The sequence below is a fragment of the Lactuca serriola genome, chromosome 8, assembly GCF_051521515.1.
Source record: "Lactuca serriola cultivar US96UC23 chromosome 8, Lser_US96UC23_V15, whole genome shotgun sequence".
Classification (NCBI taxonomy): Eukaryota; Viridiplantae; Streptophyta; class Magnoliopsida; order Asterales; family Asteraceae; genus Lactuca; species Lactuca serriola.
Window position 1 is genome coordinate 110073835 of NC_136415.1, and position 13948 is coordinate 110087782.

At 36.2% G+C, this 13948-nt stretch overlaps 2 protein-coding genes across 2 annotated transcripts; one reads left to right on the top strand and one right to left on the bottom strand.

The window, feature by feature from the left end:
• The first annotated feature begins 4483 nt into the window (after positions 1 to 4483).
• On the top strand, positions 4484 to 7836 carry LOC145066134 (protein NRT1/ PTR FAMILY 8.2-like). The gene is made up of 5 exons (XM_079013320.1): positions 4484 to 4635; positions 5279 to 5422; positions 5521 to 5738; positions 5889 to 6433; positions 6915 to 7836. The coding sequence occupies exons 1-5, from the start codon at positions 4605 to 4607 to the stop codon at positions 7744 to 7746; spliced, it is 1770 nt and encodes a 589-aa protein (XP_078869446.1). The 5' UTR covers positions 4484 to 4604; the 3' UTR covers positions 7747 to 7836.
• On the bottom strand, positions 7813 to 9755 carry LOC145066135 (uncharacterized). Its single transcript, XM_079013321.1, has one exon. It carries the CDS (start codon positions 9574 to 9576, stop codon positions 7984 to 7986), a length of 1593 nt encoding a protein of 530 aa, XP_078869447.1. The 5' UTR covers positions 9577 to 9755; the 3' UTR covers positions 7813 to 7983.
• Positions 9756 to 13948: the final 4193 nt, after the last annotated feature.

Here is a 13948-nt window from a genome sequence, read left to right on the forward strand (position 1 = left end):
TCAGCCAAAGGGTTTTGTCGATCCAAAGCATCCGAATAGAGTGTGTAAGCTTGAGAAGTCCATTTATGGACGTAAGCAAGCATCTCGCAGATGGAATCTTTGCTTCGATGAGAAAGTCAAAGAGTTTGGATTTGTACGAAGCGAAGATGAATCGTGTGTATATGTCAAAGCCAGTGGGAGCATAGTTAGCTTTCTCGTTTTGTATGTCGATGACATACTACTCATAGGAAACGATGTACCGACTCTGCAGGAAGTTAAGTCTTGGCTCGGGAAGTGCTTCGCTATGAAGGACCTCGGAGAGGCTTCCTATATTTTGGGAATAAGGATAGTAGGAGAGAGAAGTAAGAGATTAATAGGACTTAGTCAGAACACTTACTTAGATAAGGTACTAAAACGCTTTAGTATGGAAAACTCGAAGAAGGGAGAACTACCGATACAAAGTAATGTCAAGTTGAGTAAGACTCAAAGTCCGAGTACCGAAGCTGAAATAGCAGAAATGAGCTGAGTACCATACGCTTCCGCAGTTGGCTCAATCATGTATGCTATGACTTGTACTCGCCCCGATGTATCCTTTGCTTTGAGCATGGTTAGCAGATATCAAAGGAATCCTGGCAGAGCACATTGGATTGCGGTGAAGAATATCCTTAAGTACCTTCGGAGGACGAAGGAATGGTTTTTAGTCCTCGGAGGGAGTGATGACTTGAAGGTGCGAGGGTATAGTGACGCCAACTTTCATACCGACAGGGACAACTACCGTTCACAGTCGGGTTGGGTCTTTACCCTGAATGGAGGAGCAGTGACCTGGAAAAGTTCCAAGCAGGAAACCGTAGCTGATTCAACGTGGGAATCAGAGTATATTGCAGCGAGCGAAGCGTCGAAGGAGGCGATATGGTTGAAGAACTTCATCGGTGATCTTGGAGTTGTACCTGCCATAAAGGAGCCCATGGAGATTTTCTGTGATAATGAAGGAGCGGTTGCCTTGACCAAGGAACCGAGAGATCATGGTAGATCTCGACACATCGACAGAAAATATCACTTTATTAGACATCGTGTAGAAGAAGGACAACTCGTAGTGAAGAGGATATCATCAGAAGATAACCCAGCAGATCCGCTTACGAAGGGACTGAGTAGGGTTAAGCACTTGCAGCATGCTAGGAGTATTGGGCTGAAGGATGATATTAGCATAGATTAGATAGTAGTAGAAACGTGTAATAGATAAATGTAATTAACATTTGATGATTAAATAAAAGAGTATTATTTATGAGTAATGTTACTGTCTTATGTTGATTGTTTAACTATTGTTTCATTTTGCATGTTTTGACTTCCAGAATAATTTAGTTTATTAAGAATAATCGAATTGTTCAAATTGTCCACAATCGTTCATATGTTGGAAGTAGATATGAATAAAGATTGTCATGAATTGGTGTGTAGATTGTCTAAATGGTATTAGACATAGCAAAAGTTTGCTGCAATGTTCATGAGTGCTTATGAACTAGTTTTGAGCATTGGAACAAACCCGCGCTTGGTGGAATCACCTTATGGAATATGATGAAAAAGGGTGATCGCAAGACGATAATATCATATAGTCTTAAAACCTAGATATATGGTTTGTTATTTGTTAATTGATTGTACATTGATAATGCGAAACCGCATCAGTAACTTGATGTTATAAAACGCATTGTTGTGTATAATTGATTAATGAATAAGTAAATGCATATAAGTCGAAGTTTATCTGTTACTTTTATCCCAAGGAGGTAAAAGCGATATCTCGGCCGCTTGATGATTTGATTTGACTTATGTGCCGGGCCCGGTCAGAACTGAATTGATGTGTTCGGTTAAGTTCTGTGTCAAATAAATCGGAGATCGAGAAACCAAATGCTAGACAAATTAGTTCCATATAAATGTCAGCATGATATCTAAACAGAGGACTGTACGATCCCTTATCTAAAGGACAAGATTGATTAGATCAGAGTTTGACAGCATCCTTGGGAGCTACGATTGCTAATCGGAATATACTTGTATATATAGTTACTAGACTTATCCAAGTGGGAGACTGTTGGAATAGTGTCTAAGGCTGCAACTATATTAGGCAAGTATCTGATCCGGTTGTGCATGGTCCTTTTGGGTTGCCTTCACCATAGCAACTTGACAGGATGATTTATAATGAGAGAAGGAATATTATTAAGGAATAATAATACTGTTATTTGATTAATATAAGTCATAAATTAATTAGGAATTAATTTGGTGACTTAAAGAGATTAATTAAATAAAGGGGTATAAACTGTCAATTGTTTGATAGTTGCACTTTGGGCTATATATCCTTTAAAGATAAAGGGTGGACGATTTCTAGGGCTATGGATAGCCATAAAATCGTCCAAGGCTTATCATGGAAAGGATTTGGATTGCTTAGGGCCTAAGTTATCCAATTAGGGTTTAAGGGTGAAACCCTAGGAGCCTTACTAGTATAAATAGACCCCATGGGTTAAGGAAATCGGCACTTGTGCTTTAAAAAGAAACCCTGGCCAATTTCTATTCCCTCTCCTCTCTCCTAAATCATCTTCTTGCTAGTTGGTGTTTGTAAGCCATTAGAGGAGTGACAATTGTGACTCTAAAGCCTCAAGGACAACAAGATCAAGCAAGTGATTCAAGGTAAGCTTCTAATCTCTGATTTCATATTGTTATTATTGTATATTAGTCATTAGAAGTCTTGGATTCAATGTATGTTCAATTAGAGAAACCTAGATCCAAGCATTAGGGTTGCATGTGCACATATGGATGTTCATATGGTTAAAACCCATCACAAATATGTAAGTGACCGGCGTTGGGTTCTTATCCGACTCTACATCTTCAACCAGTTCTCTAATTATAAGAGCAAATATCCCACAAAAGCGAAAGAAATACGCTGAATTTTTTAAGAAAGGGGAGAAGGATGGGTCGGAGGTAAGAGGTGGGGAGTGGAAAGGATTTTGGAAGAATGAACAATTTTTTTATTTGTTTAAAAGAAACGAAAACCCTCCACGGAGCATCGACTCCAAATTCAGAGATAAAAAGAATAGAGGGGTGATGTCCAGTGGAGCGCGTAATCAGGAAGAGGCGGAGAAGCGAGGTGGTATAAGAGGATAGACGATGGCGGTGACGAAGCAGATTGATGGTGGTGGTGAACGATCACATGTAGGGTGATGGCGGTGAGGTTTAACCGAAAAAAAGAATCGAGAAGCGATGGAGAAAGGAAATAGAGTAACAGAAAAGAAGATAAACATGAAATATAGTCACGCAACAACAACGATGATCACCACGTATACAAAGAAAGGAACTAATTACATAAAACACTCATATAGAAAAACAATCCCAAACTGCAACAAAACATATACTTAAGGGACAATTTATGCCAACCTTAGGTGGATAACTTTAATATATATATATATATATATATATATATATATATATATATATATATATATATATATATATATATATATATATATATATATATATATATATATTAATAACATGAACCGAATAAAAATTTGTGAATATATCAATTCTTAACAATAACAAATGATTATTTATATTTTTTTTAAAATAAAGAATTAACTATTTGTAACACAAAATAACCATATTAAAATACCATTTATTTTGTAAAATCATTTTTTGAGAAATTCTTTTTTCCTTTACATAATGATATCACCATCTTTTATTATCTAAAAAAAACACTTATGCAACAAATTTGTAAAACATATACTATTTGCCAAAGTTGATGGTGCACAAATAATGTTTATTACAATCACATGCAACTCTATCCCACCCCTAAATGTATATAATGTGATGATAACATCAACCGAATAAAAATTAGTGAATACATCAGTTCTTAACAAATGATTTATATTTTTTTAAAAAAAAATAAAGAATTAACCATTCCTATCACAAAATAACCATATTAAAATACCATTTATTTTGTAAATCATTTTTTGAGAAATTCTTTTTTCTTTACATAATGATATCACCATCTTTTATTATCCAAGAAAACCACTTATGCAATAATTTTGTAAAACATATACTATTTGCCATATTTGCCAAAGTTGATGGTGCATAAATAATGTTTATTACAGTCACATGCAACCCTACCCCACCCCTAAATGTATATAATGTAAGGATAACATGAACCGAATAAAAATCAGTGAACAAATGACTTATATTTAAAAAAAATAAAGAATTAACTATTCCTATCACAAAATAACCATATTAAAATACCATTTATTTTGTAAATCATCTTTTGAGAAATTATTTTTTCTTTTACATAATGATATCACCATCTTTTATTATCCAAAAAAAACACTTATGCAACAATTTTGTAAAACATATACTATTTGCCAAAGTTGATGGTACACAAATAATGTTTATTACAATCACATGCAAACCTACCCCACCCCAAAATGTATATAATGTAACGATGACAAATGTGGAAACTAAAACCCCAAAAAGAAACAAATGTCCGCTAATAATTGGAGAGCTTGCACTGTATTTGCAGCAATGGCGCCAGTATCATCGTCTTCGTATTACATCACTCAACATGCCAACCACATCTTCTCTCTCTTCACCCATTCATGGCGGAAAATTCTCCTCTCATCACTTCAGGTCCTCCGACTTTTGATACCGTTTTTTTTTCTCAGAAATTGTGTGCTTTCTTTCTGTTTGATTTGACTTTGGGCGAAATGTATGCAACTGTTTGCTGAATATTTCTACTAAATTTGCGTACTCATTCACTTCAGATTCGTTGTATTATTTACTTTGCATTTTAGACGTGTTGTTTCAAGATGCGATTTCATTATGATTTTGTTGCTAATTCAGGGTCCCTGTTTGTATTTCATTTAAATTACTTAAATTGAATAGCGTACATCTTCTAGGGTTTTGCGGAGTTTGTATGAATCGCATTCTGGTTTTGAAGTGCAACATGTGAATTGCTTCCGGAATGTAGCTCCTTCGTGTTCAGTGCAATGAATTTAGCTTCCTCAAATCTAGTATTCTTTTCCTTTCTCTTTCTTCAAAGTTGCATCTGATTTTATAAACAGAACCAGTATATAACTAATTGCATTTCCCCAAAAATTTTGCTAAGTTTTTGGATGCAAAGATGAGGTTTTGAAGTTGATTCTTATAACACCTGTTCTTATCTTACTATGATTATGTTAATACTCCAGTAACTTTTAAACTACTACAAATGATCAGTTTAGGCTATTTACTTGGTTTTAGAAGTGATTTGACTCTTACTTATCTCATCTAGATGATGAACACAACACTTATGTTTTGCTTGAGACCAAAGGAGAAGATTGTGTGTTGTACACTAGAGATGGAACAGTGGATTACCTCAACAGCCCAGCTAACAAGTTAAAAACGGGAAACTGGAAAGCATGCTTCTTTGTAGTTGGTACTTACATACATCCACTTTCATATTTTCTTCATCCATTTATGTTTATATCAAAGAAAATACTACTACTTAAAAAGATTTTGTAACACTTATTGCAGCAACTGCAAGTCTTGAAAGATTGGCGTTTTTTGGGATGAGTTCAAATTTGTTGCTGTATTTTAAGCTTGAACTCAATCAACACAGTGCTACAGCCTCAAGAAATTTATCAAATTGGACTGGGGCTTGCTACATTGCCCCATTATTTGGAGCATTTGTTGCTGATGGTTATATTGGAAAATATTGGACAATTGCAACCTCTTCTACCTTGTATGCCATTGTAAGTCTACTTATTTAAGTTTCTTTTTTTTACGATAAATGTACTTTATAACAGTTCTTTAACAATAGTTTGTATACATCACTTTATACTCAGATTACAACATAATGAAATCACAAATAAGTTAACCACTATTATATTATTTAATTTTAGGGGATGACATTGTTGACATTATCAGCTACAATGCCTCAACTAATGCCAACATGCTCCAAAACAAACATTTGTGATGCAACAAAAGCTGAAACGATAGTGTGCTTCACAGCGCTTTACTTGGTAGCAGTTGCAAGTGGAGGAATCAAGGCATGTGTGTCGGCTTATGGAGCAGATCAATTTGATGATAATGACAAGGCTGAAAAAAAGCTCAAGAGTTCTTTTTTTAATTGGTATTATCAGATGATGAATATTGGTACCCTTGTTGCTCGTTCTTTGATAGTATGGGTACAAGATAATGTGGGTTGGGATTGGGGGTTTGGGATTCCTACTTTAGCCATGGGAATGGCTGTATTTTGTTTCTTTTCTGGTACTTGGTTTTATAGGAACCATAAACCCAAAGGTAGCCCTTTCACACGTTTCTTCCAAGTAGTTGTTGCTTCTTTTAGAAAGAAAAGAATCAACATCCCACCGGATTCATCGCTTTTGTACGAGATTCATGATCATGCTAATTCTACAACCAAACTTAATCATACAAGAAATTTCAGGTCGATATCTATTCTCTAAACTCTAATAAAGTGGACAAAATATGTAACATATCCCCATACACACGTACCAAGATATTATCTACTTTGGGCAACGAGGCCCTTTCTAGGGGTACCATCATAATCCTGCTTTCGCTCGAGCATGCTTAACTATACCGTATACAGTTCTCATGGGCATGGGATCTGATGCCCTCATGGTCTTAAAACATGTCTTGAAAGGATAGTACCCACCACCCTCGTAAGGAGTGTTTTGAATGACTTTCTGTCTATGTGATATGTGAGATTGGTAATAAGGGTGTGGATACCTTTTTCGTTCCAAGATGTGTTTTAAAGTCGTGAGGACAGCAGATCCCATGAGAACTCTACAGTACTTAAGCGTTCTTGGGCGATAGCAAATCCGTGCCAGGTTACTCAAAGCAGACAATATCTTGGCACGTGCGTCCGGGGATGTTAATCTTATATACTTGAACTTTCTTGATTTTAGATTCTTAGACAAAGCGGCAGTGGAGCTCCCCACGGATCACACAAAAGGATCAACGAACCCATGGACTCTTTGCACGGTTACCCAAGTTGAAGAACTGAAAACCGTATTACGTCTGCTACCAATCTGGATCACGGGCATCATATTCAGCACCATACGTGGCCAAATGGACAATCTATTCGTCCTACAAGGCTCTTTCATGGACACCCAAATCCCCAACACAAGTTTCAAAATCCCACCAGCCTCACTAGGTACATTTGGTACCCTAAGTGTCATAATCTGGGTCCCACTATATGACCAAATCATTGTCCCACTTGCCCGAAAACTCACCGGTCACCCAAACGGACTAACCCTGCTCCAACGAATAGGAACCGGCCACTTCATTTCAATCTTTTCAATGTTAACAGCCGGAATCTTGGAACTCATTAGACTAGACATTGTTAGAAGACACAATTACTATGAAACCAAACCTGTCCCAATCTCCATATTTTGGCAGGTTCCACAGTTTTTAATTATTGGTTGTGCGGAAGTGTTTACACTTGTGGGACAGATGGAGTTTTTTTATGAGGAAGTGCCTGATTCAATGAGGAGTTTGGGGTCAGCTATGCGACTAATGACTATTGCTTTAGGGAGTTATTTCAGTTCTTTACTTGTGAGTGTTATAAAAGTGACTACCGAAGGTGGTGGGCCAGGGTGGATTCCGGATAATTTGAATTATGGGGAATTACACAAGTTTTTTTGGCTTTTGGGTGGTTTGAGTGTGGTGAATCTTGGGGTTTTTGTGGTTGTTGCCAAGTGGCATACAAGTAAAAACTCATATATCGTGAGAATGTAATTCCTTTGTATTTGTATTTGTTAGTTAGCAATTAATCATTACAAAGGTATCATTAAATCTGTAATATATTAAGAGTAAAACTTCAACTTATATTATTGCATCAAAATAAAGCACCAAGCATACGAACACTAAGATTATGCTATGCTTTTTGCAAATAAACAAAGAAAAGAACAAATTAACAAGCTCTACAGGGTTATGCTACATTGATACTCCTCTTAAAGAGTTGTGAGAGTACCTCTAAATATTCGCCATTGGTGGAAGCAGTTTCTTCCTGGACTTCACAAATGGTGGCAGATGCAGCTTTAGCAAGCTGCTGTCAAGATCACTCATAGAATGCCTACCACCTTCTTCACCAATGTGATGTAATTCACTTTTGTTTCTTGAACCCACATAGCTACTGTTTCTAACAAGCTTACCACTTGAATTTGAATCCTCTTTTTCAACTCCATTGATGTCCTTGTTTTGATTCAAAGAAACTCCATTGATGGAATCTTTGTTACTTTTGTCACCAGGTTTGTATTTATAGCTCCATAGATTAGACATCTTTCTCCATCTATTACTCATTTCCTTTTTGTGCCCGTTCTTGACTGTTGTAGAAGCAGAAATGGATCCATTTGAAGCATTGATAGAACTCAAATGCCAATCTTTTAATTCTCTCTCGGTTATCACCAACTTCGTTTCTTGACCATTTGAAGCAGATTTCATATCATCACCTCGGAATCGTGTTGTTTTGGAACTAGAACTCTTCATTGAGCTTGAACTACTTTCTGTATTTGAAGAACAAGTGTCGGAATTAAACTGAGCTGATGTGCCAGAACTTGAACCCTCTTCCTTGATCCGTTGAACTTGTTGATTACTCACTGTGATTCTGGTGTTTACAGGAGGCAACATGAGATCATCAACAATGGGGAGCATAGGTGTAAGCCGAGGAATTGTTCTTGCAATCATGTATCCATCCCAAGAAGCCCTATGTTCTTCGTATGAAAATCGTGGATCTTCTACAGACATACGATGTACATCAATGGAGAATCTAGGTTCTGTATCACAAGATCTTCTTCCCAGTACATAGCTTGGAAGCTCAGATTGGATTTGAGGATCCTTAGATTGCTCCAAATTTGATCTGTTATTATCAGCTCTGGCATTGCAGACCTCGATTTGCTTCTTCTCCTTATGCTTTTGCCTCCATTTCCGTAGCTTCTGACTGAAACCCGAAGCTGCATCCCAGAAATTCCTCTTTTTGTTCTGCAATTCCATTTCGATATGTTCCTTCATCGTTCTCAAATCATTTTCCTCTCCGATCTCATCCCGCACAAACAAATCATCAGAAATCCTAACTCCACTTGAACCACCATTTTCTTCGTCTATCTCCAACAGCTGCTCTGGAATGCCGGAAAACCCTATATTCTTTGATTGAACCCTCACAGGTCCATTCCGTCCGATCTTCGTATCATCAATGTCGAACAGATCCGATAGCCTATTACAAGCCCTTACATCACACGACTTCCGCCGCAGATCCAGACTCGATCCATTCAAAACCTCACATTTCTCAGCCGCTACAGACTTGCTCCGTCGCAGTTCAGGTACAGCTCCTGACGATGAAGCACCGGCATGGCCTCTGGTCCGGCGACTTAAGGGGAAAGAGATAATAGTTTCACGTTCAAGTTCAAGTTCGAGTTGATCGGTAGAAGAGTCTAGACCGGCGAGGCGATCTCGTAGACACAATGCGCAGAAATTGGTGACAGGTTCATTAGGATGGCGATGACAGGCGGAGCGACGGCGAGTGCGGGTCCGGTTTCGGACGTGGGTACGGATTTGGTGATCCAGCGGCATTAGAGGAAGGTAATCAGGTATGGTGCTTCAACAACTGAGAAATGGCGCATTAAATGGATCGAAGGGAAACACCCTCTCACTGTCACTGAGTCACTGCTGTACTAGTAGCCTAGTACCAGAATAGATAGAGAACAAGAGAGATGATGACGAAAGGGGATCCTATAGAAACCCTAGTTAAACCTCGGAATAAAAGTGAATCATAGTAATTAAAGCTAAAGTTGATTACATACATTAAAGTTTTAAGTTTTGAGTTCGAGGTCTTTTTTTCTTAATTCGATAAAATGCTAATTGATCGACCATCCATAAAACAAATGTAACAAAAAATACATACAAATAAATGAGACATCAAAGTAATTTTAAAAGTGCAACTATAATGATGTCTATGATATTTTAGAAAAAGGATAATATGTGTACATATTTTTCACCGTCTAACAATTGGATTTTGTTGTGTTTGATGTTATGAATTATGTTAATCAGTTAATTGATCAAATTGGATGGGTGATCAAACTATCAAGGAGTGACTATATTTTGAACAAATCGAGTTATTTGCATATATGGTTATCTTTTTTTCTTCAATATCAAAGAATGATTACTTACCTTTCTAAATGAGCTTGAAATTTTCGCGAGTGGGTTTGTCCTATACAGCCACTCATTTATTTTTCTGACCTAATTTCTTACAAATTAATTAATATTTGCACTTGCAAGCATTGAATTCTTTTTACGAGTGGAAATTAGAACAATTGGTTAAGGGCCTATGTTGTTGGAGGTTTTGAGTTCGATTATTACAACTTATTTTTTTTACGTCATAAACAAACAAGAACTCATGCAAGACTTTTAGGATTAGAACTCACGACTACGGATATCAACGGGGACAAACAGGACAGGCATCATTGATTTTGGGATATTTTTTATTGGGCTAAAATAAGTTGTTTTTTGAGCTTAAAGAAGTTATTTTTTAGGTTAAAAATAGTTATCTATAACATAATTTTACATGTTAAAAATAAAAATGTTATCACATCTCAAAAACATTATAATAACAACTTAAAAAACATGATTTTTTTGTTGACTTTTGGAAGCTCAAAATCATTATTATTATTATTTATTGTAGTATATTTATGTAATTAATATATATAAATACATAATATACTAATTGGGCCCCATGTGGGTTCAGGACGGGACTGCCTACCCACGTCCTCACCCCCGAAATTAAAACGGGGGTTAACCTTCCTCTCGTCCCCGTCCCCAATTTTTGACATTCCTACTCACGACCTCCTTGAAATGGCCATGATGTGCTAAACAGTTACTTGCAAAAAAAAAAAAAAAAAAAAAAAAACCCCTTAAAAGTAATAAATCATGTGTGGGTATTGTTTAGAGTTTAAAAAAACGAGACTTCTAAGGTTACAACTTGTGGCCTCTATCATAAAGAAAATAAGCACTAACCAGTTGTGCTAAGTAGTTGCTGTTAAATGAAAATGTCATGACCTTAAAAATAGTATAAGTCTCGCATGGGTATTCTTTAAAAAAACACACTTCCAAGAATATAACTCGAGACATCTAGCATAAGGACCATAGATTCTTACGAGTTGTACTAAATAATTACTCGCAAAAAAATGCAATGCTCGCTAATGGTAATTAATTTGTTAGGTATTATGTCAGAAAATGTAAAAAGGTTATGTAGGTCATGCCTCTTAGGCCATCTATAAGGTAACGTTTGGCATGTATGACCGGAGACACAACAAAATAGAACAATTTCCTCTCAAATAGGGTTTAGCATGACTCACACAAAAACAATATAAAATCTTGACCAAGTCAATGAGACTATTTTGTTATATTTTAGTACCACCCAAAATGATGGAAATAGATGAAACTTTTTTTTTTTTTTGACAAAAACACCCGTGTCTTTTGTTTCTCACGTCTCCCTCGTTTCTTCTTCATTTATCAATGGCTTCGAACTCAAAGAAAAGGATACGTACACAGCCATCCATATCATTAAATACAATGGATTTCTAAAGAATAATTCCTTAATCCTCTACTTCTCATCACAAATCAAAATCCTAGCACCTAGATATTTACTTTACTGAAATAAACTTTTGGTGTTCCTCGTCATTCCATGACGACAGAAGTTCTTTAATAATTTCAGTGAAATAGTTTATTTGATTGCACATACAAAAGAATTAGGCACGCCTTCTGACAATAAAAATAAATAATTGTTGATTGTAATAAAAATTTAACGGCGGCTTTTGTTCATCAAATATCACCGCAATGAAGACGTTTCTCTGTGTCGGTGTTTTCTAGTGTTTTGATAAAACAAAAATACATAAACTAATATGTTATTTAGGTTAGATATTTCAGTATAGAAATGGTATCATTGTTCCTCAAAATTTGATTTAATTTTGGGTGATATGCTTGGGTGATATGATTGATCACGTCTAAGGAGTATATAATTGTGAATCACTGATTGAAGTAAAAAAAAGATTTCACAACAGTTAGATAGAGATTTAGGTTTTTTTGTAGCTTAATCTTAAGGAAACGTAAGTTATTTTGTATTATGGACAATTTAGTAATTGTATTATTTTGTTGTGTTTTATTCTATTCATACTAAACACTACAAAAATAAGTTGTTCAGTAGTCTAATCCTGTTCAATTATATCCGGTCAGTTTTGTCCCATCTTGTCCATCCGCCAAACGGTGCATAATGGTCTTTACAACCACGACCTTCTTCAACCTCCATGTCACCACCACAATTCTTCCCCTTGCAACGGGATGGTGTGTACGAGTGAAGATCGTGATCAAAGCGAGAAAGAAGGATAAAGAAGGAGAAAGAAGGCAGAGATGAATAGTTTATGGTCAAATGTGGTGGTGACCACGATCCTCCACGACAACTGTAAGATTTTTAGAGTTTGTGGTGGAGATATGGATACCAACTTGGATCTTGAGTACCCTTTCCAAACTGATATTTCTACCTATGTCTTGGTTGCAAGAAATTCAGCTTAGGATAATCAAAGTGGACACTTACGATTCTAGGCACAGAAATTGTAAGCCAATTTGCTAGAGAGATTCTGTGAGAGCTTGATGAAAACGAGAGCTAAAATTCGTAACCCTCTTCTAAGAAGGAAGAGTCATTTATATATTAAACGAGATTAGGGTTAGGGTTGGGTCGTCATTAGTTGTTTTGTAAGCAAGCCAGGATAATCCATATTTAATGAGGATTTAGGGGCGCTGCCCTTTTGGAAACTGTCACACCCCTAAACCAGACGGCGGAAACGTCCAGGGGCTCGTGAGACTAACAATTGAATTATCATCACAATGAATATACATGAAACATAACACATTCATCACCAACATTACATATAACAACTAGTGTTATTCACATCAAGTACATTGTTATAAGTTACATAGTTTCAAGTTTTAAAAGTACGATAAATGATGTTACACAAAATAAATCCATACATTCTTGCAAATCATTTATGCTTAACGATTACCTGAGAATACAAGTTATTTTGAAAACGGTCAACATATATAATGTTGGTGAGTTCATAAGTATGATTTAATAAAAGTATTTGTATCCTTCGTAAAAACCCAGAAAATCTGATATTTTCTGTAAATTGTCTGAAAATGATGTGAAAATCAAGTATAAATGCATGTGTGAATTTCATAGTTATAACTTGTATGAGTGTAGTTTAGATTCATTGTATTGTGAATAAATGATAAATGTATATGAATAATTTCCCCAGAAAATCCGATATTTTCTGTTTTATAACAACGTCTAGTTTCTTGTATCGTTAAATAAGTCGTTTTGTATTGACACAATCGAAGAGTTTATCTTCGAAAGGTTAAATTTTTGGTATTGAATCCCTATATGAGCCGTTATAACCATGCATGATAATGACTAGGTTGCCCGTCTTGGCATTTTCCAAATGCGGTATTGCTCAAGATTTTGTCGCCCTAGACTGGCCCAGTCTAGCTGTAGTGAACAACTAAGGCGTGGGGGGTCACCCCGTATAGATCTATACACAAACTCCCGCTTTCCTTACCAGGAAACTCTGATTATAACTACAGGCTACGATTGTACACTCAGAGGTGCCAACCGACATGTCTCACTAGATTCTCAACCCCTTTTTGTACTATGTTTAATGTTTACGTATATGTGGTATGTTTTCGTATTCGGAAGGTACATATATAAGTATATGAAGTTTAATGATTACGCAAAGGTATAGTTACAGTCTACTAGCATGTGAAATTTCCATTCCAAGCCCTATTAGCATGTAATTAGACCACAAAGGCCCAATAACATGTAAGACGATAATTTAGGCCCAATAGGCATGTAAATGGGCCACAAGAGCCCAATAAACATGTAATCCATAACTTAGGC